Genomic DNA, 23,176 nt, shown 5'->3' with positions numbered 1-23,176 from the left:
GCTCCCTGCTCCCTCCACCCTGGACCTCCCCTCCTGCGCCCTCCCTGTCCCTTCCCCACCCCCTGTCTCTTCCAGCCCGCCCCCAGTAGGTTCCCTCCCCACCCCCAGTCTGTCCCCTCCGCACTCCCAAGCGCCATCGCCCCCGCTCCCTCCCACCTCCTCCCTGTCCGCAGCAGCAGCCATAGCACCCTTCCCCAGAGGCGAGTGAGTCAGCCTGGCGCCCTTGCTGGAAGACCCTTACCACTGTGTTTAGTCAGAACAAAGGAAACTCTCGGGTTTGGAAGATAATTGTTTACTCCATTAGTAACTTAACCCTGCACCTGGCAAGCTCACTGCCCTGGGCCACTTGCAGGCTGCCCCTCCATCCCTCCTGGGACCCAGGCATCTATCCGGGCTTCCTGCCCCCCCCACCCGGCATCCCCTACTAAGCCGTCCCCCTCCTGCCGCCCCCCTGCTCTTACAGGATACCCGCTGTCCTCATGTATTTTTCCAACTGAGCTTCTACATAAATTTTGTCAAGATCAAGATAAACATGAAATTTGAGTAGGAATTACGTGTAAAGATTAGGAGAAAGTGGGTATGTTACGTAACTAGAGATCTAGTAACTTTTTATTTAAATGTCGTCATATATTTTCGTATTAATCCCTCACATTTTATTATGTTTATTGCATACTGCTCCTGTAGTTATCCTGTTCTGCTGTTGTGGACATCACCTATATTTGTTATTGTGACTAGATTTTATTTTCTAAGTTTTTTTCCAGTGTATCGGAAAATGAGCCTGCCACCCTCCTGCCCCGGTTCCCTACGGCTTCCCCTGCCCTCTGGGTGCCCTCCCTTGGCTGTGGTGGCTGGGGACATGGGTGGTCACTGGCTGTGGCTGAGGCACCCAGCCTGGGAGGGGCAGTGCTGCGGCGGGCGATCCTTACTGGGAATAGCAAGTCCCACTCCTGACGTAAGCAGGGGCCTTTGGGACTAAATGTCCTCCATGCCGTGAGCTCCGGGCTCCCGGTGATGCTGTCTGTGGTGCAGAGCTGGGTCCCCACTCGCGGCTGGGGTCTGCGGAGCCTCCTTAAAGTGTGCACCTGGGCAGGCCGCCGGATCGTCAGGGAGCAGCGGTTGAGGCAATAGACAGGCAGGGCTCCTTGTAGGAAGCAAAGGCCTGTCCTGGGCGCGGGGTGTCCCTTTGTGAGTGCAGGGTCTCCCTGACCTGGGTGCGGGGTGTCCCTGTGAGTGCAGGGTCTCCCTGACCTGGGTGCGGGGTGTCCCTGTGAGTGCAGGGTCTCCCTGACCTGGGTGCGGGGTGTCCCTGTGAGTGCAGGGTCTCCCTGACTTGGGTGCGGTTTACAGTGGGCACCATGTGGTGTTTGAGTGGGACTGTCCTAGCCCTTGTTCTGCACCCCAGCCCCTCCTGGCCCCTGCGGCCTCGTTTTGCCTCTGGGTGGATTTCTGCCCTTCGCTGGCCAGGCCTCCTCCTGCCCGCAGCCCCGCATGCCCATACCCCAGGACACCATCTTCCTCCCTCTGAACTTACAGAAAGGCTGTGCTAGAGCCACACAGAGGCTTCTGGGAGTGCCCACTGCTGCCGATCTCCAGGTAGGTGGGCCTGGCCGCCTTCGGCCCCCTACCCAGCCCAGACCCTCGGGAGGCCGTGGGTTCTGAGTGAGGGCACTTGCTGTGAAATCTGGCCGGGGGACACTGTCCTGCTCCCCCAGGTCCAGCTCTCACGGGAGAGCTCTGGCGGGGCTGGCAGTCATGGAGGAGGAAAGCCACGGCCAGCCTCACGTGATGTGGCCGGAGCAGCGCGCCGCGTGTTTCTCCAGGTCATGGGGAAAGGACACGAAGACAGTTGGGGTACAGTGTGCCTTGGCCACTGACCCTGCCAACTGAGGCTTACGACCCTGTTTGTGAGGACGCCCCAGTGCCTGCCATGGCGGCACCTCAGAGGACGTGAGTGACCAGCCCCCCGGAGCTGCAGACTCGCCAGCTGAGCGGGGAGGAGCCGTTCTGGGGAGTCACTGTCCACAGTGGCAGAGGAGCTCAGGGAGTGAGGCGGTGCCCGGGAGCCCCGAGGTGTCCCGTTCCTCCCGCTCCTGGACCAGGCTCACATCCTGAGACGTTCCCGGCACATGCTTGGTGGTGACCCGGCCATGCAGGTCGCCCGGAACCGCGGGAAGCGAGGCCCGCAGTGTGTGCAGGCGCCCGCCGCCTCCGCTGGAGGCACGTGCCCAAACCCTGGTTCTCCCACAGGGTCCCACCCTCTCGGCCATGCAGATGACCCGTCCCACAGGGCCCCACCCTCTCGGCCATGCAGATGACCCGTCCCACAGGGTCCCACCCTCGCGGCCATGCAAATGACCCGTCCCACAGGGCCCCACCCCCATGGCCATGCAGGTGACCCATCCCACAGGGCCCCACCCCCACGGCCATGCAGATGACCCGTCCCACAGGGCCCCACCCCCATGGCCATGCAGATGACCTGTCCCACAGGGCCCCACCCTCACGGCCATGCAAATGATCCGTCCCACAGGGGGCCACACACACCCACACTCCTACCCAAACCAAAATCCAAACAAAGGCAAGCAAATTCGAAAATTATCCAATTTGATGATAAAAGTTGAAATCTTGCATAGGCCAATGAACAGAAGAGAATTTAAAAGAAATTAAACCCCCGCCATTAGAATATCACAGGGGACCATATGGCCCACACATCCCGCTTCCGGGCGGGCCTCCCCACGAACTGAACGTGGGGTCTCAGACACCTGCACCCCATGGTCACGGCAGCAGATTCACAGGAGCCCAGAGGTGGAGGGGACCTGAGTGTCCAGTGGACAAGCGGAGAACGTGTCCATCCACACGACGTTACTCAGCCTTAAAAGCAGGGAAAGTGTGACGCCCGCTACAATGCGGATCACCCCGAACCCGCAGTTCTGGCCCGGAGCCCAGGCAGGGCTGCTGAGGCCCAGGGTGCTGACCTGAGCCCTGGAACGCTGGTGGGGGGCTTGGTATCAGCCTCTCTCTGTGAGCCGGGCTGGCTTACAACTCTTACCCGGCCCCAACCCTGGGCCTCCTGCGCCACTGCCTTTCCCCTCAGGGCTCCTCTGCAGAGCCCATGTTCGATTTAAAATTTCATGAGTGACCCTATGAGCAGCTCTTAGGAAGTCTGGCCACAGCCGCCAGTCAGATGAGGGACCTTGCCTAGTGGGTCTGTGTCTGTCTATTCTGCCCCCCAGAAAAGGGGCCCTGCTGGGCAGGGTGGGGTGGGGCTGGGGGGCAGCAACTCTGGCGGGGAGATGGACCAAAGAGACCAAGCTCTAGGGAGGCGGGGGAGGGGCACAGGACACTGGTTGGAGAACCAGGTGCCCTGGTGGAGGGGCAGTGGGAGATCGGTGTCCAGCTAGCAGAAACTGGCCGGGGGCAGGAGGGATGGCAGGGGCAGAGGGCACAGTCTCCTTCCTCTCCCTACCATGGGGAGCCCCTGGGCAGAGGGCAAGGCCGCCGCGGGACCTGCAGGTGCCGTCACCTTCGGATGGGCGGCCCCAAGGAGACGCAGCATGGCGGGCTCCCCTGGGAGCAGCATCTGACAGACCACGTGCCTCGATGTGGGCCAAAGCACAATGTGAACTCGCTGGGTTGGTCTCTGGGTCACCCAGGCTTCGCTTTTGTGCTTTAAATAGCCGTCTCCCTAGTGACTGATTCCGGAGGAGGCTGCTCCCACCGGCTTTGACAGCATGTGGCTGCCGGGCCGCTGGGGGGCTGACGCCCGAGAGGCACCCCAGGTCCTGGGCCGAGTGGCTGGGGTGGACCATGTGGGCGGACGGCCGGGGGTGAGCCCACAGTCTGCCAGGAACCACCGCCCCCATGTGTGGCCTGAGCGAGGCGGAAGCTTCCTTTGCTAGGCTGGCGTGGCCCACGTGGCCGGCAGCATGGCTGCCTGAAGGCTGATCTTTAGGAGTGGGAGGTGGTGTTGTGCCCGGGCACCAGGCTGTCCCGTGAGCCCTGCAGGTCCACCTCCCCGCGGGTGTCTGGCCACCTGTGGGGTCTTACGCCTCAGGTGGACTAACCCAGTTTCCCCGACACTCAGCCCTCAGCCCCCAGGACCCCAAGGCCCAGGCATCTGCCAACGCTGAGCTGTGCCCTGTGTCACCCACCGGCCTGCCCGTCCCATGGGCTCTGCCTCTTGGGCAGCAGCCTGGGTCCACCCAGTGCTACTGCAGAGGCCCCTGCTCGGACCTCACATCTCCTCAGTTTTAGTTTTTAATTTTGAAAAACTTGAAGCCCTGATACAACCACTCAGCACCCCCGCTCAACAATGGGCAGGTGCAGCAGCGCCTGCCGCCTCCCGCCCGCACCCCAGGTGGCTGGAAATGGCCCCGGGGAGGCGTCTCCCCGTGCCGGTGAGCTTTGCGGCACGTCCCTGAGAGGCGAAGACTCCCCCCACGCGTGACCGCGGTCCCTTCCACACCTGAGACGCGCCACGCTCGTTGCTCTATCAGGTTCACGTTCCCCGACGTCTCCCAAGGGTTCCGTGGTTGTGACGGTGATGGCCCGTGCGGGGACTCACGGCGCTGCCCACACGGGGCCCGTCCAGCCCGTCGTGTGTGCTGGTCCCTGACGTGCTCTCCACCTGCCCTGCGTGCATCTGTTGTGGTCTCGTCCTGCGGGGCCGGTCAGGCTTGACCTTGCCGCACCCCCCCTTCCTGTCCTTGGTGGAACATGGCCGCCAGCGACGGCCACTGTTGCTCCCGGCGGCACTCCGGTCCTGTCGCTGCTCTCTGCCCGGCTGCGGCAGTTACTCACGAAACAGACTTGCCGTCAGCGGCGTTTGTAGGGGACAGCTCCTCTGGGATCATTGCCCTTGTGCCTCTGTCCCCTTCACTGGACGGCGCTCCAGGACGGAGGTGATCCCTCGTGTCCTCCAGCGAGTAGCGGAGCATACTCCTCGGCGCGGTGCCTTGGTGGGCGGGACGCCTCTGCCACCCTTCAGGCCGCTGGCCCCTTTGTGCTGGCTCCCGAGTCCTCTCCGCACAGCTCACTGTCCCGGCCCACTGTCATGGGCGACACAGGTGCTCTTGCCGTGAGGAGCAGAGTCTCAGTTTCCCCATGGGGCCCTGCCTCCTGCTGGTGAGTGGTGATCTTCACAGACCACAGTTTGGGCGTTAGGGCTGCACATGACTCGTGGCCTTGACCTCGACTGCTCTTTACAGCCCTTTGCCGTGGCCACAGCTGGGGGGCAGCATCCCACGGGGGTCCCCGCCCTCCCTGAAGCCGGTCCTCTCTGATGAACCCCACTGGAGACACACCTCGGCTTACCTTCTCTTTTGCTCTCGGTGTCCAGGGATGACCCTTTATATTAAACGTGCTGTTGCGTAAGCTGTTTGCCAAGTTAAAATCTATAAAACCAGGTTCACTCAGGAAAGTAGAAGCTTGCCATAACCCGCGCTCAGGGCGTTACTTTACTGAGCCCCGCGTTGAGGCACCAATTGTCGTAACCCGATGGCCGGAGCCGCTCGTCCCCGGCGATCGGCGGTACCTGTTTCGTTCGGTACCTGTTTCATCCGAACGAAACAGGTACCGAACAGGGCAGAGAATGGTCACGGGTCCTTCTCCTGAGGGAGGGAGAGAAAAAGGGGGCAGGAGAGGGAGACGCAAAGAGTAAAGACAGAACTCACGGTTCTCCGATCAGGCGAAAGAGAGCGTTTATTCAATGAACTGTTCTTTATATAGTCTTCAGGGGGGAAGACAAGGCAAGCTGACCTAGGCAGGCTACAGAGTCGAATGCATATCAAAGAAGCGCCCTGACTTTGCCTCAGCAATCTTGGGGGATGGAGAACTAACACTGAATACGGTTTTGATCTCTTGTGTGCCTTGGCCACTCACGTCTAGCTCAGCAAGACAGCAAGACAGTCGCCAAAGTTATTTTGACCAGGAAATGGCAATCTCCAGCCTCCAGATGCAAATCTTGTTTACTGGCTCACTCAACGGAGTGATAATCCTTGCCTGAGGCAGACAGAAAACTTGGCGGCCCGACAGAAGCTTACTTCTCTTCCTTCCATCCTGTTTCCTCTCCCTCCAGACTTCGGTCTCTGTGCCCGGTCACTCCCGATGTGCGAATCGGTGGTGGCCTCCAGTCACACTCTTCTCCACACTTCGCTTCTTCACTCGGCAGGATTTCCAGACACTGCGTTCCACCTGCAAACTCCACACCGACGCTCCGTTTTACGGCAGTGGACACTGAACGGACGTGCTGATCAGTGTCCTGTGCTGCTGTGACGAATGTGACAAAGGTCGTGGTATCAGCAGTTCAGATGTATTTGCTGGCGGCTTTGGTGGTCAGAGGCTGATGTGGGCGAGCAGTGGGCCCACGTGGGGCAGTGGGCAGGCTGCTCCTTCCGGAGGCTCCAGGCCGCACCCGTGTCCTTGCCTTGCCCACCTTCCAGAGGAGGCTGCGTTTCTGGGTCCGTGGCCCCTGCATCCCTCAGGCCACTGCTCTGGCTGACCCTCCTCTCTCCCCCTGTACCTTGTAAGGACCCTCATGATGACCCTGGGCCAGCCTGAATCTCGAGACTAATCTCCATCTCGGTGTCTTTCCCTTAATCTGCAAAGCCCCCTTTGCCACGTTAGGAGATCCGTCCCCCGGTCCCAGGGGTTAGACCGTGCGCGTGTGGGGGGGGCCGCGGTTCCGCCGGCCGCACGCGCCACTGGGGAGCAAGAGGCAGCCCCAACCGTGGGCCCTCTTTATGCACGCGAGCCTCTGCACGCTGTCCCCGTGCTATCTCGGGGCGAGTCCCCGGCGCGGGCCGCGTGTGCTGAAGGTGAATGCAGGCGAGCGGCGGGGGCGGCCAGGCCTCCACCCCGGGCCAGCGCCGCTCTCTGCACCGTCGAGCGGCAGCGCGATGCGTCCGCGAGGTCTGGGGTCTCGCCAGTCTGACGGGACAGAAATGGCGTCTCAGCGAGGCTGTACCTTTCACGCTAAGCCAGGCTGCTCGTCTTTAAGCATTAGAGGCCATGTCTGCGCATCCTCTGTCCGTTTTCTCTCGGGCTGCTGGTCTTCATCGTTAGAGGCTCGTGATGGAGGAGGAGATTAGCCCTTTGTCTCTGGTGTAAATTGAAAATACTTTCCCAGTTTGTTGTCTTTCAATTTTATGTGTTTTTTTCACGTAAAACTGTTTTCTTATTTTTACGTATTCTTGTTTACCAACCTTTTCCCATGTTGCCAGGGGTTTTGTGTCACAGCAGTGTTGTCCCTGCCCCCACTGTGGTTTTTCCTCACGCCTACATCTCCTCCGTCGTGTTGGGACTCCTGCGTCTGGGATCCGTTCTGGCCTGCGGGGTCATGAATGGATCAGCTTGTACCTGTTTTCTATTTTATACAGCGAGTTGGTTATTCCAACGTCGCTTATCAAAAAGTCCACTTGCCCGTAAACTCTCCACCGTGGTGAGACAGGAAACCTCCCTGGATTCTGGCTCTCCTCCCGTCGGGCCCCGGGGCGGGCTTCCACGGGGGCCTCTAGTGTGTGGTCGCTGCCTTGCTCTCCTTGTAAAGGCTTTTTCCTGCCTGTTTTTGCTTCTTTCCCCAAATGAATTGCAGGACCCACTTGTCAGCTCCGGGATTCCGTCCCGTTCAGACGCAAAACCACGTCGTCGAGGTGGCTTTACGTCTTCCGTCCGGTTTTGGCCTGGACTCGGGCTGCGTGTTGGTGCCTGGAATGGGGCTTCGTGGAGACCCACTGCTCTCTGCTTCCTCATCCATGAGATGGGGGTGCTGTGGGGTCACGTGAGGAAATGAAAGTAGACCCTGCCCCCAGGCACGCAGGGTAGCTGGTCGAGGGCCTGTCGTGGATGAGGGGCCCCGTACGGCCAGGCCACGCCTGCGGTTGGTTCGCAGAGCACCCTGGCCAGACCTGCTCCTCCTGCCGGGGAAGCAAGCGTCTCTGGCTGGCACTGGGCCGTTCTTCATGTATTTAGTCAAGTACCCTCACTGCGTGCCAGCCGTGTGGCAGGTGCCGGGACATGCGGGAACAAGGCAGACAGATCCTTGCTCCGCGGGCAGCCTGGCACGTGCACTGGCCGCCTGGCCCGGGAGACCCCGACCCCAGCTCTCCCGGGGCAAGGCCAGCCCCGCCGTGGACATGGGTCCCCGTGTCACTGGAGCCGGGCGCCCTCGGGAGGCTGGTGCCACTCTCTGTCTGCAGCCAGACAGCCTCCCTCGTGGCTCCCGGGGCGCCCGGTGGGTCCAGGAGGCAGTTTCATAAAGATGTGTTGAGGCCTTAAGTGCCTGTTGTCAGGCATTTGCTTTCTGGGGAGCAAAACTGACTTGGAAAGGAAAAGAGCTTGGGGTGAATCACCACGTCTACAAAACGCATAAACAGCATTGAGCGAAAGTGGCAATTACCGGCCATCGCTCAGCAGTTCTCTGGGCTCGTGGCCGCCATGGCTCGGGGACCCCCAGCCACTGGGGGCCTGGGGTCGGCAGAGTGCCCTCCTCCTCCTGCTTCGATCGAATTCCACTTCCTCTCGGTCTGCCCAAGTCCATTACTGGAGGGAGCAGCTCGCAAAGCCGTTTCGCTTGAGGAAACGACTGGATGGAGCCCTCTGCTCCGGGCCTCAGAGGCTCAGTCACGAAAGACCCGGGGCTCCCGCTCCCAGTCCTGCTTCCTGCCCGTGTGGCCCGCCGCGCCCGCAGTCCTCGCCAGCGGGCACGGCACCAGACCCCGGCTCTCCCGTCGGGGCTGCGGAGGCTGGGCCTGCTGGGCCTTTCCAGGCGCTGGTGGACATCAGCCCTTCTCGGGGCCCCTGGGGCCGATGTCACAGGGCAGGGCCCAGGGGGCCTCCTGGACGACTGTCGAGTGTGCCCCCCAGCCCGTGGGGCTCCCAGAAGTGGTGTGGTTAGACTGGCCCAGGCTAGAAAACGTGGGGGGTCCCAGGGAGCTGCAGCGGGGACATGTGGCAAATGGCCGGCCTGGCAGGGGCAGAGGACGGCAGGTGCTCGGGTAAGGGCAGAGGCTGGGGCCCGGTGGGCAGGGTGTCCTGCGCCAGGGTATTTTCACAGGTGGGCACCTCTGGAAGCTGCAGGGAAAGGACCCGAGTCCTGAGGCCTCTAAGGACGCGGCACAGCTTCGAGGCCCCCGATGACAAAAGTGTGCTGTCCCACGGGGCGGGAAGCCACAGGTCCAAACCCCGAGTGTCCTCTGGGCCGGGTCTCCCTGTGGGAGGCGGGCTGCTCTGTCAGGCTTGCCACTGACACGTTTATTTAGTGTCAGTTTTATGTGGCCCAGGAGCCCTCGTGAGGTGGTGAGGACCCAAAGACGTGGCCGGACCCACATGTTCTCGTGCTGGGCTGGACGGAGGCCAGCGTGGAGGGGTGGCCGCACGCCGGAGGGGCCGGGAGGTCGGAGGGAGGTCCATCCCGAGTTCTCTCGGCCTTTCTTCCCTCCTGGCGTAGGGAGGGGTCTTCCAGCATCGGCCACGTGGGGGTGTTCGCTCCAGGAAGGAGGAGGGTCAGGGCCCCTCCTGCACCTGCTGGTGTCGTAAGTGTCTCGCTCGGGGTGGTGCCCCAGTGGCACGTCGTCGCTGCCACCCTCCCCCTGCCGCCTCCCCAGAGCGTCGCAGTCCAGGCGCCGAGTCGACGGTGGCTCTGTCTCTTGTCACTCCTGAGAACAGGTCAGTGTAGTGAGTCCCGTGTCAGCCTTGCAGGCGGACCCCCCGCTCCGACGCCGGGCGCCCCTCTAAGGTGTCAGGTATTTGACGAGAAGCGTGTTTGCAGAAACAAAGACAAAACAAAGGTTAATGTTGGTGTAAATCATAAACCCAGATTCTGAGCCCGGAGGGCAGTCAGTGGAGAAGGTTTTAGGTGCTTGGCCTCCGTGGGTGCGCCTCCCGGCAGGTGGTTGGAAGAACTCTGGGGGCCTGGGGTGTCTCGGGGTTGCTTCGGAGCGGCCCGCGCAGGAGCAGGCCCGCGGTCGGCGGGCGTGGCTTCTCTGAGGTTTAGGTCAACTCGTCCAGCTGCTCTGGGCTTCGGGAAGAGGGCAGTTGTCATTTCTGGTTTTCCCAAGTGAGAGGGCTGGGGGGAGATCTGGAAATGTTAATTACGGACAGAAAGCACAGAACGGCCGGAGCCAGTTTACAAAGAGGAAACGGGGCACTGCGGGCACCCCTCGAGGGTACCATCGCTTTTGTTGAAACAAAATTCTCCCCCACAGTAACCCCCGTGTTCATTAAAGACAGTTTAGGTCAGAATGATTTTTTTGCAAAATAAGTTGGGTCTTATCAAACATGGCCCGATTGTTTCCGGAAGTGTAGCAAGAATCGTGACTGACCACCTCGGCTCTTTTAAGTCGGCTTTGCCCGAACTTTTACACAGAATCTCAGATCAGATGTAGGCTCTTGAGGCTAAGAAGCCAGGTCAGACTTGGCTTTCAGGACCTAGAAATATGGGTGACTTCCTGTCTTCTCCGGGCCCCCAAGATACCCTGTGACTCCTGCGTGTGTCAGGAAGCGCCTTCTTTACGCACCTGCAGGGCCGGCACCCGGGAGCAGGCAGAGGCGGGTATTTCCAGGCGCCTGGTAAGCGTGGACGCCATCAGCTCAGCCTCAGTTGCTCACCTCCGTCTGATACGCGCTTTCGAATGTGGCCTCCCGTCAGTCTTGGTGTTAATCACGTCCTGCTGTGAGCGTGGAGGCCAGAGCGCTGTAGCAGGTGTGAGTTTTGGAGGGATCCAGTGGGGAGAAAAGCTAAATGTCTCAATCCCGTTTACAAAGATATAATTTACCAGATGGCTGTGAGCTATAGATAGCTTGAGAGAGAAGAGAAATAGGATTCCTTAAGTCTAGAAAACCAAACACTGAGGAACCAGCCGTGTTTCAAACCAAAGGTCACAGATGTGTGATCTTCTTCACCGCCTCATTCGGTCCTGCGTGAGCAGATCTGGCTCGCCCCGTCCTGGGTCAGCTTCTCCTTCAGTTTCAGAAGGACTCATCTGGCTCAGCAGCGTGATCACAGAGGTTCCAGAAACCTCTCTCCCAGGGTCCCCGTGGCAGCCCATCTCCTACTGCCTGCGGATGAAACTCGCAGGTCTGTGCGTCTGTGCGTGATAGTAAGAAGCTTTCCGTGAAGTGTCAGCGAGCCTGTGACCGTCTCCAACGGGAAAAGACTAAAAACAGCCCTGGTTAAAGATCTGGTGACAGTTTACTGCAAAAACGGTGCAGCTGATAAGGAAACTGGGTTATTTCTGCGGAGTATGATAGTTAAAGATAATAATTGAAATTGCGGCTGATTGCACAGCCGCTAAGGACACTGATAAGCTTCCAGCCGTTTTACATAATTTCTGAAGCATATCTATCACAGCATATGTGCATGCAAACGTCACAGAAAGATTAGCAACACTTCTAATTTAACAGTTTCCCTGCGTAACTTAACGTGTCAGATAAGCCTAATTAATACAACCTCTGTCTTTTTATAAGGAGAAATAACAAATCTTTTTTCCCAGGGACCCTCTGAAAACCCAAAAGTTAGTTTGAGGCCAAAAAGACTATTTTATTTTTTATTTAAAAATTTTAAATTTATTTTTGAGGAACAGAGCGAGAATGCGAGCAGGGGAAGGGTAGAGAGAGCAGGGGTCACAGAATCTGAAGCAGGCTCCAGGCTCTGAGCTGTCAGCACAGAGCCCAATGCGGGGCTCGAACTCACAAACCGCGAGATCGCGACCTGAGCCGAAGTCGGATGCTTAACCAACTGAGCCCCCCAGGCGCCCCTAAAGATGTACCTATTTTAATGGGACTTTAAATCAACCAGCCTTTCTATGGCTTAAAACCGATTAGCCTGTTATGATTTAACCAAGGACATAAGGGGTGTCCCCAGAGAGGGCGCGAATGATGCAGGCCTCCCGAGGCCCAGACTTTCTCCCAAAGACGGTTAGGAGGCGAAGACCCTGTCACAGGAGGTCAGCACAGCACTGGGGTCCCACGACGGGGACATCATAGATCACGGACCTGCTGGCCTGTCACTGGACAGGTGGTGCTGGACACATTCCCAGCACAAACAGGACAGGTGGTCAGAGGTGACAATGGCCCCTGTGGCCTTGTAGGACAAGGGACAGGGACACAAAGGACGTTACCGGGAGGCTGAGGGTCAGTAGCCAGCTGGCCCGACACAGAGCCCACACGTCCCAGAACCAAGTTTTTGTTTGTTTGTTAAATGTGGGGTTTTTGTTTTGTTTATTTTTTAATTTACATCCAAGCTAGTTAGCACAGAGCGCAGCAGTGAGTTCAGGGGCGGGCGCCTTACTGCCCCTCACCATTTAGCCCATCCCCCCACAGCCCTCCAGCAACCCTCCGTTCGTTCTCCATACGTAAGTCTCTTATGGTTCGTCCCCCTGCCTGTTTTTATATTGTTTTTGCTTCCCTTCCCTTACGTTCATCTGCTTTGTATCTTAAAGTCCTCGTATGAGTGACGTCATGTGATATTTGTCTAACTGACTAACTTCACTTAGCATGATGCTCTCTAGTTCCATCCACATAGTTGCAAATGGCAAGATTTCATTTTGATTGCCCAGAAGTACTCCGTTGTGTATATAAACCACATCACCTTTATCCATTCGTTCGCTGATGGACATTTGGGCTCTTTCCATACGTTGGCTGTTGTCAATGGTGCTGCTATAACACTGGGGTGCACGTGCCCCTTCGAAACAGCACCCCTGTGTCCCTTGGATGACAGCTAGTTTGCAGTTGCTGGGTCTCAGGGCAGTTCTATTTTAATTTTTTGAGGAAGCTCCACACTGTTTTCCAGCGCGGCGGCACCAGTTTGCACTCCTGTCAGCCGTGCAAAAGGTCTCCTTCTCTGCCAACATCTGTTGTTGCCTGAGTTGTTGATGTCAGCCATTCCAACCGGTGTGCTTATGTGGTTTTAACTTGTAGTTCCCTGATGATGAGTGATGTTGAGCATTTTTCCATGTGTCGGTTGGCCGTCTGGATGTCTTTTTTGGAGAAGTGTCTATTCATGTCTTTTTGCCCATGTCTTCACTGGATTATTTGCTTTTGGGTGTTGAGTTTGATACATTCTTTATAGATTTTGGATACTAACCCTTTATCGGATATGTCATTTGCAAATATCTTCTCCCATTCTGTCAGTTTTGCTAATTGTTTCCTTCCCTGTGCAGAAGCTTTTTATCTTGATTAGGTCCCAATAGTTCATTTTTCCCTTTATTTCTCTTGTCTCCAGAGACGTGTCTAGTAACAAGTTGCTGTAGTTAAGGTCAAAGATGTCGTTGCCTGCTTTCTCCTCTAGGATTTGGATGGCTTCCTGTCTTACATTTAGGTCTTTCATCCATTTTGAGTTTATTTTTGTGTGTAGTGTAAGAAAGTGGTCCAGTTTCCCCAACATCATTTGCCAAAGAGACTGTCTTTATTCCATTGGATGTTCTTTCCTGCTTTGTCAAGGATGAGTTGGCCATACACTTGTGGGTCCAGTTCTGGGTTCTCTACTCTGTTCCGTTGATCTGAGCATCTGTTCTTGTGCCCGTACTGTGCCATCTTGACGATGACAGCTTCATAACACAGCTTGAAGACTGTGAGTGTGATGCCTCCAGCTTTGGTGTTCTTTTTCAGGATTCTTTGGCTATTCGGGGTCTTTTCTGGTTCCATACATATTTTAGGATTGTGTGTTCTAGCTCTGGGAAGAATGCTGCTGTTATTTTTATATGGATTGCTTTGAATATGTGTATTGCTTGGATAGTATTGACATTTTAACAATATTTGTTTTTCCTATCCAGGAGCATGGGAATATTTTTCCATTTTTTGGTATCTTCTTTTATTTCTTTCATAGCTTTCTGTAGTTTTCAGTGTATAGATCCAACTTTTTGGTTAGATTTATTCCTAGGTATTTTATGGTTTTGGGTGCAATTGTAAATAGGATTGATTCCTTGATTTCTCTTTCTGTTACTTCATTGTTGGTGTGTAGAAATGCAACTGATTTCTGTACATTGATTTTATATCCTGCGACTTTGCTGAATTCCTGGATCAGCTCCAGCAGTTTTGTGGTGGAATCTTTTGTGTTTTCTATATAGAGTATCATGTCATCTGCAAAGAGTGAAAGTTTGACCTCCTCCTGGCCAGTTTGGATGCCTTTTATTTCTCTGTGTTGTCTGATTGCCGAGGCTAAGACTTCCAACACCATGTTGAATACCAGTGGCGAGAATGGACCTCCCTGTCTTGTTCCCGACCTTAGGGGGAGAGCTCTCAGTTTTGGAGGATATTAGCAGTGAATCTTTCCTATATGGCTTTTATCATCTTGAGGTATGATCCTTCTATTCCTACTTTCTTAAGGGTTTTTATCAAGAAAGGATCCTGTATTTTGTCAAATGCTTCTCTGCATCTATCGAGAGGATCATGTGGTTCTTGTCCTTTCTTTCACTGATGTGATGAATCACATTGATTGTTCTATGGGTACTGAACCAGCCCTGCATCCCAGGTATAAATCCCACTTGGTCATGGCGAATAATTTTTTAAATGTCTTGTTGGATCTGGTTGGCTAGTATCTTGTTGAGGAGATTTCTGCGTCCATGTTCCTCAGGGAAATTGGCCTGTAGTTCTCCTTGTCAGTGGGGTCTTTGGCTGGCTTTGGAATCAAGGTGATGCTGGCTTCAAAGAAAGAGTTTGGAAGTTTTCCTTCCATTTCTTTTTTTTGGGAACAGCTTCAAGAGAAGAGGAGTTAACTCTTCTTTAAATGTTTGGTAGAATTGCCCTGGAAAGCCATCCGGCCCTGGACTCTTGTTTTTTGGGGAGATTTTTGATTACTAATTTGATTTCTTTACTGGTGATGGGTCTATCCAAAATTTCCATTTCTTTCCATTTCAGTTTTGGTAGTTTATTATGTTTCTAGGAATTTGTCCATTTCTTCCAGACTGCCCACTTTATTGGCATATAATTGTTCACAATATTCTCTTATTATCGTTTGTATTTCTGCTGTGATGGGTGCAATCTCTTCTCTTTCATTCTTTATTTTATTCATTTGGCTTGCTTTATTGATTGATTTTCTTTTTGATCAAGGTGGTTAGGGGTTTATTCCTTTTGTTAATTCTTTCAAAGGACCAGCTACAGAACTAGGTTTTACAATGATTTTTTCCCTGCCCCTCTGAATTTTGAAAGTGACCAGGAGACACCCTCCCTCCTCTCTGGAGCAGGCAGTGTGGACAGTGATTCGGAGAGCCGACCTGAGGAAGGGCCATTGCTGTCTGCGGGGCCCATGGCAGGCTCTGGAAGGGGGGGCACCCTGGCCCTTCCAGTTCCGTCATGCTCCCCAGAAACCCTGGAGACAAGGCTCTGCCTCCACTCTCTTTGGGTTTTGGGCTGTAATTAGTAAAAGTCTGAACCTTCCAGAACACAGAGCCCAAAAATTCAGGGAGTCTGGATCCCGACCAGGCTCGTCCTACCTCCTTCAGGCTGGGGACGGGTCCTTGAGCTGTGGGCGCTGGTGGTCCTGAGGCAGAGCCTGCTCGGCTGGGCTCCGGGTCCCCCCAGGCCCCTGGCCCTGCCAGCTGCACCCCTGCAGCAGCAGCCGGGCGCCGAGCTCCTTGGAGTCTGCGGGAGGGACTGGTGGCCACCGGTCTCCCCAGCCCCCGGGGCAGCAGTGAGCCCCTCAGAGCACCTCCAGACGTGCGCCGGGGACCCACTCTCCCTCCGCTTCCGCACGCAGACGGGTGGGTCTGAGCGCCCCCACCCCTGTCGGCAGCCATGGGGTTTCTCGGCCTCCCGAGATGAGCGGGTGTGCGAGACAGCCTCTCTGTCCCGCCCCCACTGAGCAGAACCAAGCGTCGCCGCGGGGGGGTCTGGAGCTGGAACCAGGGCCGGGCTGGGGGCCTGCTAGTGCTGCTGGCGTCACCATCGTCTGAAAATCCCAACTAGCTTCCAAAATCATAATGTAAAACATTATCTAGGAAACATGGAAAGTTCTAGAAAAAATCACGCCCAGCCTGGCTCTTCCGAGGTAGCACCGGAGGACCTTGGAGCTGCGTGGCCTGGCATCCCGCTAGCCCGGCTTCCCCTCCCACCAGGCAGGGCCGGGTGCTGTTGAGGCCAAGACCAAACCTAACCGCTTAGTCTGGGGGCGGGACCCGCAAACGCCGGGCTGTGAAGGGGCCCCTCTCCATGCTCAGGCGGCATCGTTGGCAGGTTCCCCTGACACGTGACAGTTTTCATCTCAGGATTTCCCGGAGTCGTGACCGTCAGGCGGAGTCGCCCAGCTTGTGGGTGCCTTGGTTTCCCCTTGTGTTAAGCGCCCCCCCCCCCAAGTCAGCGCTCTCCTCCCCAAGGGCAGCGTCCGCTGGGGGCGTTGTTCTGCGCCTGCGTCCAGTCTGTGTGGCAGGAGCTGACTGTCATTAGCAACAGGACTGACTGCATCCGGGACACGGGCCTGTGCTCGGCTCTCTGGGAGCCCCCGCCTTTGTTTTCAGCAGAATTTTCTTTGTGTTTCCGGCCACCGCTGCAGAGCAGGCCTGTCGTCATCGGCAGGTGGACACGGGTCGCACTGGGTCAGCAGGTCTCCCAGCCATGGGCCACGGAAGTGGGGGGTGGGGGTGAGACTTGCCCTTAAGAAGCTCCCAGGCCCTTTCCTGGCAGCTGTGTGGCCTGGGGCGTGGGGGCAGCCAGGCCTTCAGAGCCCCAAGGGACTCCGGTGGGCGGAGAGTCGCCGAATGTGCCCCTGCGGGCAGAGGTGGAGCTCTTCCTGGAGCTCTGGGCTTCTCCGCCCGGACCCCGGCCAGCAGCCTCTGTGGGGCAGTCCGCCTGCCACCCTGGGGCCCCTCGGGTCGTCGGCCAGTGGGAGAGAACTCCAGCCGTCCCCCATTGGCAGGCTCAGAAGTAGGGAGAAGAGGAAGAGCGTTGGGAGAGCAGAGGGGACAGCAGGTGGTTCTGCTTTGAATTGCCATGATGGCACGGGATCAGACGCATTTGCATAATTGCCTAGCGCTGGGGCCTGGCTCCTGCAGTCTGCGTTTCAGAGGCCTGGCTCCCGGAGACGCGGACTGGGGAGAGCCGGTAAGCCCGCTGCCCGGGCCAGGGTGGCAGGTTCCCCGTGCGCGTCCCATGCCCAGGGCGGCTGGCCCGGGAGAGCCACAGGGCTGTCCACCCTGCAGAGGACTTTCAGGACATTTGGCTGAAATGAGAGGAAAGATTCAAGAGGGCACAGTTCTCACGCTGACGGCCTCGTCCGTGGGAGGGGCTTAAAGACCTCATGGTTCGGCCTGGCCTCCGACCAGTCTCTGTCCAGGAAGGCCCGGCACCGACGGCTCGGACGGCGAGTGCCGCACAGCAGGGGTGGACCACGCCGTCCAGTGACACCAGCCGCCCTTCACTGTCCCTCGCAGCTCCCAGGACAGTGGGCGGCCACACTGGCTTCCTGAGGCCACTGTGACAAATGACCACACATGGTGGCCCTCCCTTCTGGGCATCACATTTCTGCCATGGACTGAACTGTGTCCCCAAGTTCCCATGTTGAAGCCCTCCAGTGTGCTGGTATTTGGAGGTGGGGGCTTTGAGGGGGCTAAGGTTTAGCAGAGGGTGTGCGGGCCGGTGACGCCATTAGTGTGCAGCACGTGTGGAGGCGCGGGGAGGGAGCCCAGCGCTCTCTGTGTGGAGGACAGGCTGCTGAGGACATGGTGAGCACGGCAAGCCGACCTCGCCGAGAACGGAATCCACTGGCACCTTGGTCTTGGACGTCCAGCCTCCAGACACCCTGCGGGTCACATCTCCCGCTGCCTCTCGCTTGTGAGGTCCCTGCTGGAGGGCTGGGCAGCTCTCCCAGGAAGGCCATGTGTCATGGGGCCCAGGGACCAGGATGCGGGTGTCCTTGAGGCCATCGGTCAGCTGAGCGCAACAGAGATGAAGCCGCGGTCCGTGGACCTGTGAGGGGAGCCCGGCTTGGCCCTGACACAGAACCTGACTTCTCGGACGCTGTGAGCCAGCGCACGCTCACAGGTAGCAGATGGGGGAACGGAGGGCCAGCCTCAGGGGCCGCCGGTCAGCCAGCGAGGCGCAGCCGGCCCCCAGCCCAGGGGCAAGGGCAGCTGTGTGTGGCTGTGGGGCAGGGCCAGAGGGACCGGTGGAATCCAGGGGGCCCTGTCGCTTGGGCCTCCTGTCACCTTCTCAGCCCCAGCCTGGTGTTCTGCCTCATCCCAGTCAGCAGGGGGCCCCGAACCTGCGATGTGCCCGAAGGGGAGCCATTGGGCACAGTGGCCACTGCCCCCAGCCCAGCCAGGAGAGCTCTGCCCGTCCCCACACCCCTTGGGGACGTTTTTGTGACCGCTTATGCTCCTGTCAGAGAAGTGACCCCGTTGTTCCCTTTGGGGGACCGTCAGGAGGACGGACGGCTCCGAACCTCTGTCTGCAGGGGAAGGCCTGGCGTCAAGGGCGGGGCAGGCCATCGGTCGTGGCCTCCCTGCTCTGCCCACTCTGCCCACCCTCAGGGACGGGGCTCCTGCATGTCTGTCCCCCAAGTCTGGGCCGAGCAGCAAGGGGGGCCCTAACTCTTGTGGCCTCAAGAGCAGGTGGGGGTCTGTGGACGCCAGTAGTGAGGCCAGTCTGAGGCCACGCCCCCCAGCCTTGGACGCCAGCTTTCTGGGGGGTCAGCCCAGCCAGAGGCATTGCAGGCGGAGCCTTGTGGGGGCTTCTTGGTGGCCTGCACGGCCTCTGGGCAGGCTTGAAGGGGCAGGTGTGCAGTCGTGTCATGGGATGCCACGGGCGTCACTTAGGCATCACGCAGGCATCATGCGGGCACATGGGTGGCACGCGGACACCATTCGGGGATCACGTGGGTGTCACACGGTGTCACACGGTGTCATGTGGGCATCACACGAGCACCATGCCACAGGCCTTGCGTGTCTGGGGCCGGCGGGAAGGCGTGCTGGGTGCTGCTGTGCCTCACGAGGGTCCTGTACCTGGACGATGGGGGAGTGACCCCTCAGGCTGCGCAGTTGTTGTGTCCAGCCCCCCAAAGCCAGCGGTCACCGGCTGCCTGCTCGCCGTGGGGCAGCACTGTCACCAGACAGCCTCACGATGCCGGGGCAGCAGCCAGAGCAGGAGCGTGCGTGCCCTGTGCCCAGTTCCGGCTTCTGTCCGCGTCGGTCCGTCAGCTCCGCGTCGTGCGTTAGGTGGCTCAGGCTCACGGTCTTGCTTGGGCGTCTAGAAGTCGTCACACACGCCTGACAGTCTTCGTAGACCTTGTCTCGGGGGCTGTGCGGTGTCTTGTTCACTCACTTGCTCGGGTCCGTGGGTTGCTGGACGCTTCTGTTGGTTGAAAGTCTGTTACAACAGTTTGTTCAATGGATGAATGTCTTCTGGAAAAAAAAGGGAAAAACCCTTCACTTCTTCGCATGTGTTCCTGGGTGAGGGAGCGGGGGCTTCACCCAAAAGGGCTGCGTCTGCAGGTTTGGCCCGAGCCCTGATGCTCACTGTCCCCTCTGGTCAGGTCCAGGTCACCTGCTTTTGGCCGAGGCACCCAGGACAGTCTCCCGCCCTCCCCGAGCTCCCCCAGCTCCTGCTGCTTGAAAACCTGGGGCCCAAATGCCGTGGGGCCCCTCAGTGTGACTTGGGTTTTCTGTCCTCGGGAGGTCCCTCTGTGACTTGAGCGGGGCACATGGCCCTGGCCCCCAGCCTTAATTTTGTGTGTTAGCCCCGTTTCCTGTTGGAGGCCTTCGTCCGTGGTTCTGATGGACACCCCTTGGCCACCTGGGCTCGCACGAGTCTGTGCAGCTCCTGCGGCTCCCGTGTCCCTGCACCCCCATCCTCTGCCCAACATGGGAGCCCCGCCAGCAGCACGGGTGGACCTCACAGCTCAGTGCCCCGGGAGATTAGCATTTAAGAGCCATGCGGGGACCCTGCTGCTGCAGGAGGGTCCCCACTGTGCTGGGGGGGGTGGCCCAGGGTGGAGGACCCCAGCTCTCACCCAAGTGCCCTGGCTGAGGGGTCGCCCCACTTCCGCCCCCAGCAGCCCTCCAAGCCAGCTGCTGTCCCTAGCTCTGGGAAGGGGCGCCGGGGTACCGCCGGTGGCAGGGGCGGGGCAGTCCCTGGGCCCCAGCCCGAGCTCCTGGCTGGCTCCCGCCTGCTCTCTGAAGGCGCCTGGCACAGGAACTTGCCCCACCGAACATCCACTGGTTCCGGAATCACGTCTGCCGTGGCCAGCGGGGGAGGCGGGCGCGTGGCGTGGCCTGAAGCGCCCTCTGCCCCCAGGTGTGCATCGTGCAGAAGCGGGACACGGAGAAGATGTACGCCATGAAGTACATGAACAAGCAGCAGTGCATCGAGCGCGACGAGGTGCGCAACGTGTTCCGGGAGCTGGAGATCATGCAGGAGATCGAGCACGTCTTCCTGGTGAACCTGTGGTGCGTGAGCCGCCTCGTGGGCGCGGCGCGCGGGCTGGACGGGCGCCACCCCCGCCCGTCCCCGCCCCCTGCCCCGGCCTCCCTGCTCCTCCCACAGCACCACCCCCGCCCCCCCTGCCCCCCCCCTCCGCCCCGCGCACTCACCTTCCGGTTCCCCGGGGCCAGCACCATCCAGGTGTGCAGGGTGCACATGTCGATGCAGGTCTCCCCACCCTCTGGAAGCCCAGGCTCCCCCGAAACAGGCCTGGGGCCCAGGGAGTTCCTGGCGCCAAAGCCAGAGGGGGTGAGCTTGGGGGCCTGAGTTCCTCCATAAAATGGTGGCCAAGACCAGCCCCTGGAGGGGCGGGTGCCACAGGCTGCAGTGAGGTCACCTTCCTCTTTCCTGCCTGAGTGTCGGGCTGCACCAGAATCCTCCCCACTGGGGTCCTCCCCAAATCCTCCCTGACAGCCTCCTGTCCTGGGGCTGGTGCTCCCTGATGGGCTCACAGACCAGGTAGCAATCCCAAGGGCCCCGGTGGGCACAGATGCCTCCGCTGGGAGGCGTGTGACAGTTCTGGCCCCGCCCCCACTAGGAGCTGAGGGTCCAGTAACAGAACACTGAGGGAGGGGCCGGCGGCCCAGGGACAGGAGTGTGGGACGGTTCGGTGCGTTGTTGAAAGTGACCTGGTGTTGGTACCTGCAGGACACCCAGAGCCGAAGGTCCCCCTCCAGTTATTTGTTTGGGGCCGCAGCAGGTGCACCAGGGATGGCAGCCCGCAGCCAGCCCTCCCCATGGGAACTGTGGTCCTGCCCAGTTGTGAGAGGGGAGGAAGGAGCTGGCTGAGCCCTGGGGGGCATGGCCTTGCCCAGGGGAAGAGGGCGAGGTACTGAGCAGGGGCCCAGGGCGGTGGAGCCTGGACAGCCCGGGCCTCCTCCAGCCCTCACCCCTGCACGCTGCCCCGGGCCTCCCTCACTGTGGCCCACTGTCCAGTGTCCATGCAAGCAGAGGGGCCGGAGGGCCACACCGTGTCACGGTGCTCCATGGCAGTCTTCTCAGTGTCCTGGGGCAGTGGTTCTAGAGCTGGGGGCATCCAAGCACCCCGTATACCTGCCCACTCTGTGCCGGCCGGGGCGGGGGGGGGGCACCTCGCTGGGGAGGGCTGCTTGCAGCCTCACAGGAAGGGGCTGCCATGCGTGGGTGACCCTCAACCAGGACACTGGCCCTGGGGCTTGCTGAGAGGGAAGACCGGGGACTTCCCACCTGGGGGGCCTCGGCTTCCCCCCCACAGCCTCTGGGGCTCTGTCTCTGGGAGGCCGCGTGCCTAGCGGCCAGGAGCAGGGGTGAGGGTGGTCCCCAGTGTGGAACTATAGATGCATGTGCCCCGCCCCCCAGGGCGGCCCAGCAGGGCCACCTCCCGCCACCCCAGGGCCTCAGCTCCCGGCACGGGAGGCCGCCTGCTCTTGTCCACTGCTCCCCAGGACTCCTGGCCCTTCCTGGGGCCTGGCATTCCGAGTGCCGTTGCCCCCTGGCCCCATATCCCCTCCCCGGACCACCTGTCCCTGAGGTGAGGACAAGGTGGCTTCCAATGGGCAGGGAGAGGAACACTGTGTGAAAAAGTCCATTTTTGTAACTTTCTTCTATTTTTTAGATTTGTTTATTTTGAGAGAGAGAGCATGAGCAGGGGAGCCACAGAGAGATAGAGAAAGAGAGAGAGAGAATTCAAACAGGCTTTGCACTGTCAGTGTAGAGCCTGATGTGGGGCTCGAATTCATGAACTGTGAGATCGTGACCTGAGCCGAAGGCAACAGCCGGACACTTAGCCATCTGAGCCCCCCAGGCGCCCCGGTGACGTTGTTCTTGAAAGAGCCGGTCACTCAACAATAGGGTTCCCTCTGAGAGTTCACGGGAGAGATTACAAAATGGAAGGAGGCCCGTAAACTGTTCTTCTGTTACTGCCATTATCTTCACCATGATCATCATCACATCATCTTCTTTACCCCCATCGTCCCCATCCCCATCGTCACCGCCATCGTCACTGCCACCCCCACCACCATTGTTAGCGCTGCCTGAGCGTTTTGCCTTGTGGTCTCCGATCCTTAACGACTCTCCAAAGTAGATGTTTTTATACCCTTTTTAGAGAAGAAGGGCAGTAGGGAAATGGCCAAGAATGATGTATTCTTCTCTCCATTGGTCACTCCTGGTGTCTCTACCCCTAGCGGGGCTGCCTCCCATCAGACAGGCCACTCCACCTTTCCCAAGGGTCCTGGCTCAGAACAGCTCCTGAGCAGGGGCGGAGTCAGCACCCTGAGGAGTGCCCGTGGGAAGTGGTGGGGGTTGTCATCGGGTGTGGCGGGAGCTGGGACCCCACGTCAGCACCCTGGGCAGGACCCTGCTCCTGAGGAGTGCCTGTGGCGGGGCGGGGCCGGGGGTGAGGGGGGCCCCGGCTCCCCAGCCAACATGTGCCAGGCCCTCCGCCGGTGCCCGCAGGTACTCCTTCCAGGACGAGGAGGACATGTTCATGGTGGTGGACCTGCTCCTGGGCGGGGACCTGCGCTACCACCTGCAGCAGAACGTCCAGTTCTCCGAGGACACGGTGAGGTTGTACATCTGCGAGATGGCGCTGGCCCTCGACTACCTGCGCAGTCAGCACATCATCCACAGGCACGTGCGTCCCCAACGGCATGAGGCGCCTGCCCCCGGGACAGGCTCCCCCTGCTCTGCCCACCCCCCCCCCCAGACCCGCCCCAGTGGGGGCACCTGGGCCAGCCAGGGCCTGGCTCCAAGGCCAGCCCCACGACTGCGCACCTGATGGCCACCTGGCGGTGCG

General features: G+C 59.0%; 1 protein-coding gene across 1 annotated transcript in view; it reads left to right on the top strand.

Moving 5' to 3' along the window:
* The window catches only part of STK32C (serine/threonine kinase 32C), a 28,173-nt gene that overhangs the window by 1,582 nt on the left and 3,415 nt on the right, over positions 1-23,176 (top strand). Inside the window, exons 2-3 of the mRNA XM_029932809.1 lie at positions 20,218-20,369; positions 22,837-23,010. Coding sequence (XP_029788669.1) covers positions 20,251-20,369; positions 22,837-23,010 — 293 coding nt within the window. The 5' untranslated portion in view covers positions 20,218-20,250. The remainder of the gene's footprint in view (positions 1-20,217; positions 20,370-22,836; positions 23,011-23,176) is intronic.

This window comes from Suricata suricatta, chromosome 2, assembly GCF_006229205.1.
Source record: "Suricata suricatta isolate VVHF042 chromosome 2, meerkat_22Aug2017_6uvM2_HiC, whole genome shotgun sequence".
In the NCBI taxonomy this organism is placed as follows: domain Eukaryota; kingdom Metazoa; phylum Chordata; class Mammalia; order Carnivora; family Herpestidae; genus Suricata; species Suricata suricatta.
Note: the sequence above shows the minus strand (reverse complement) of the source record. Positions and strands in the feature narration are given on the sequence as shown.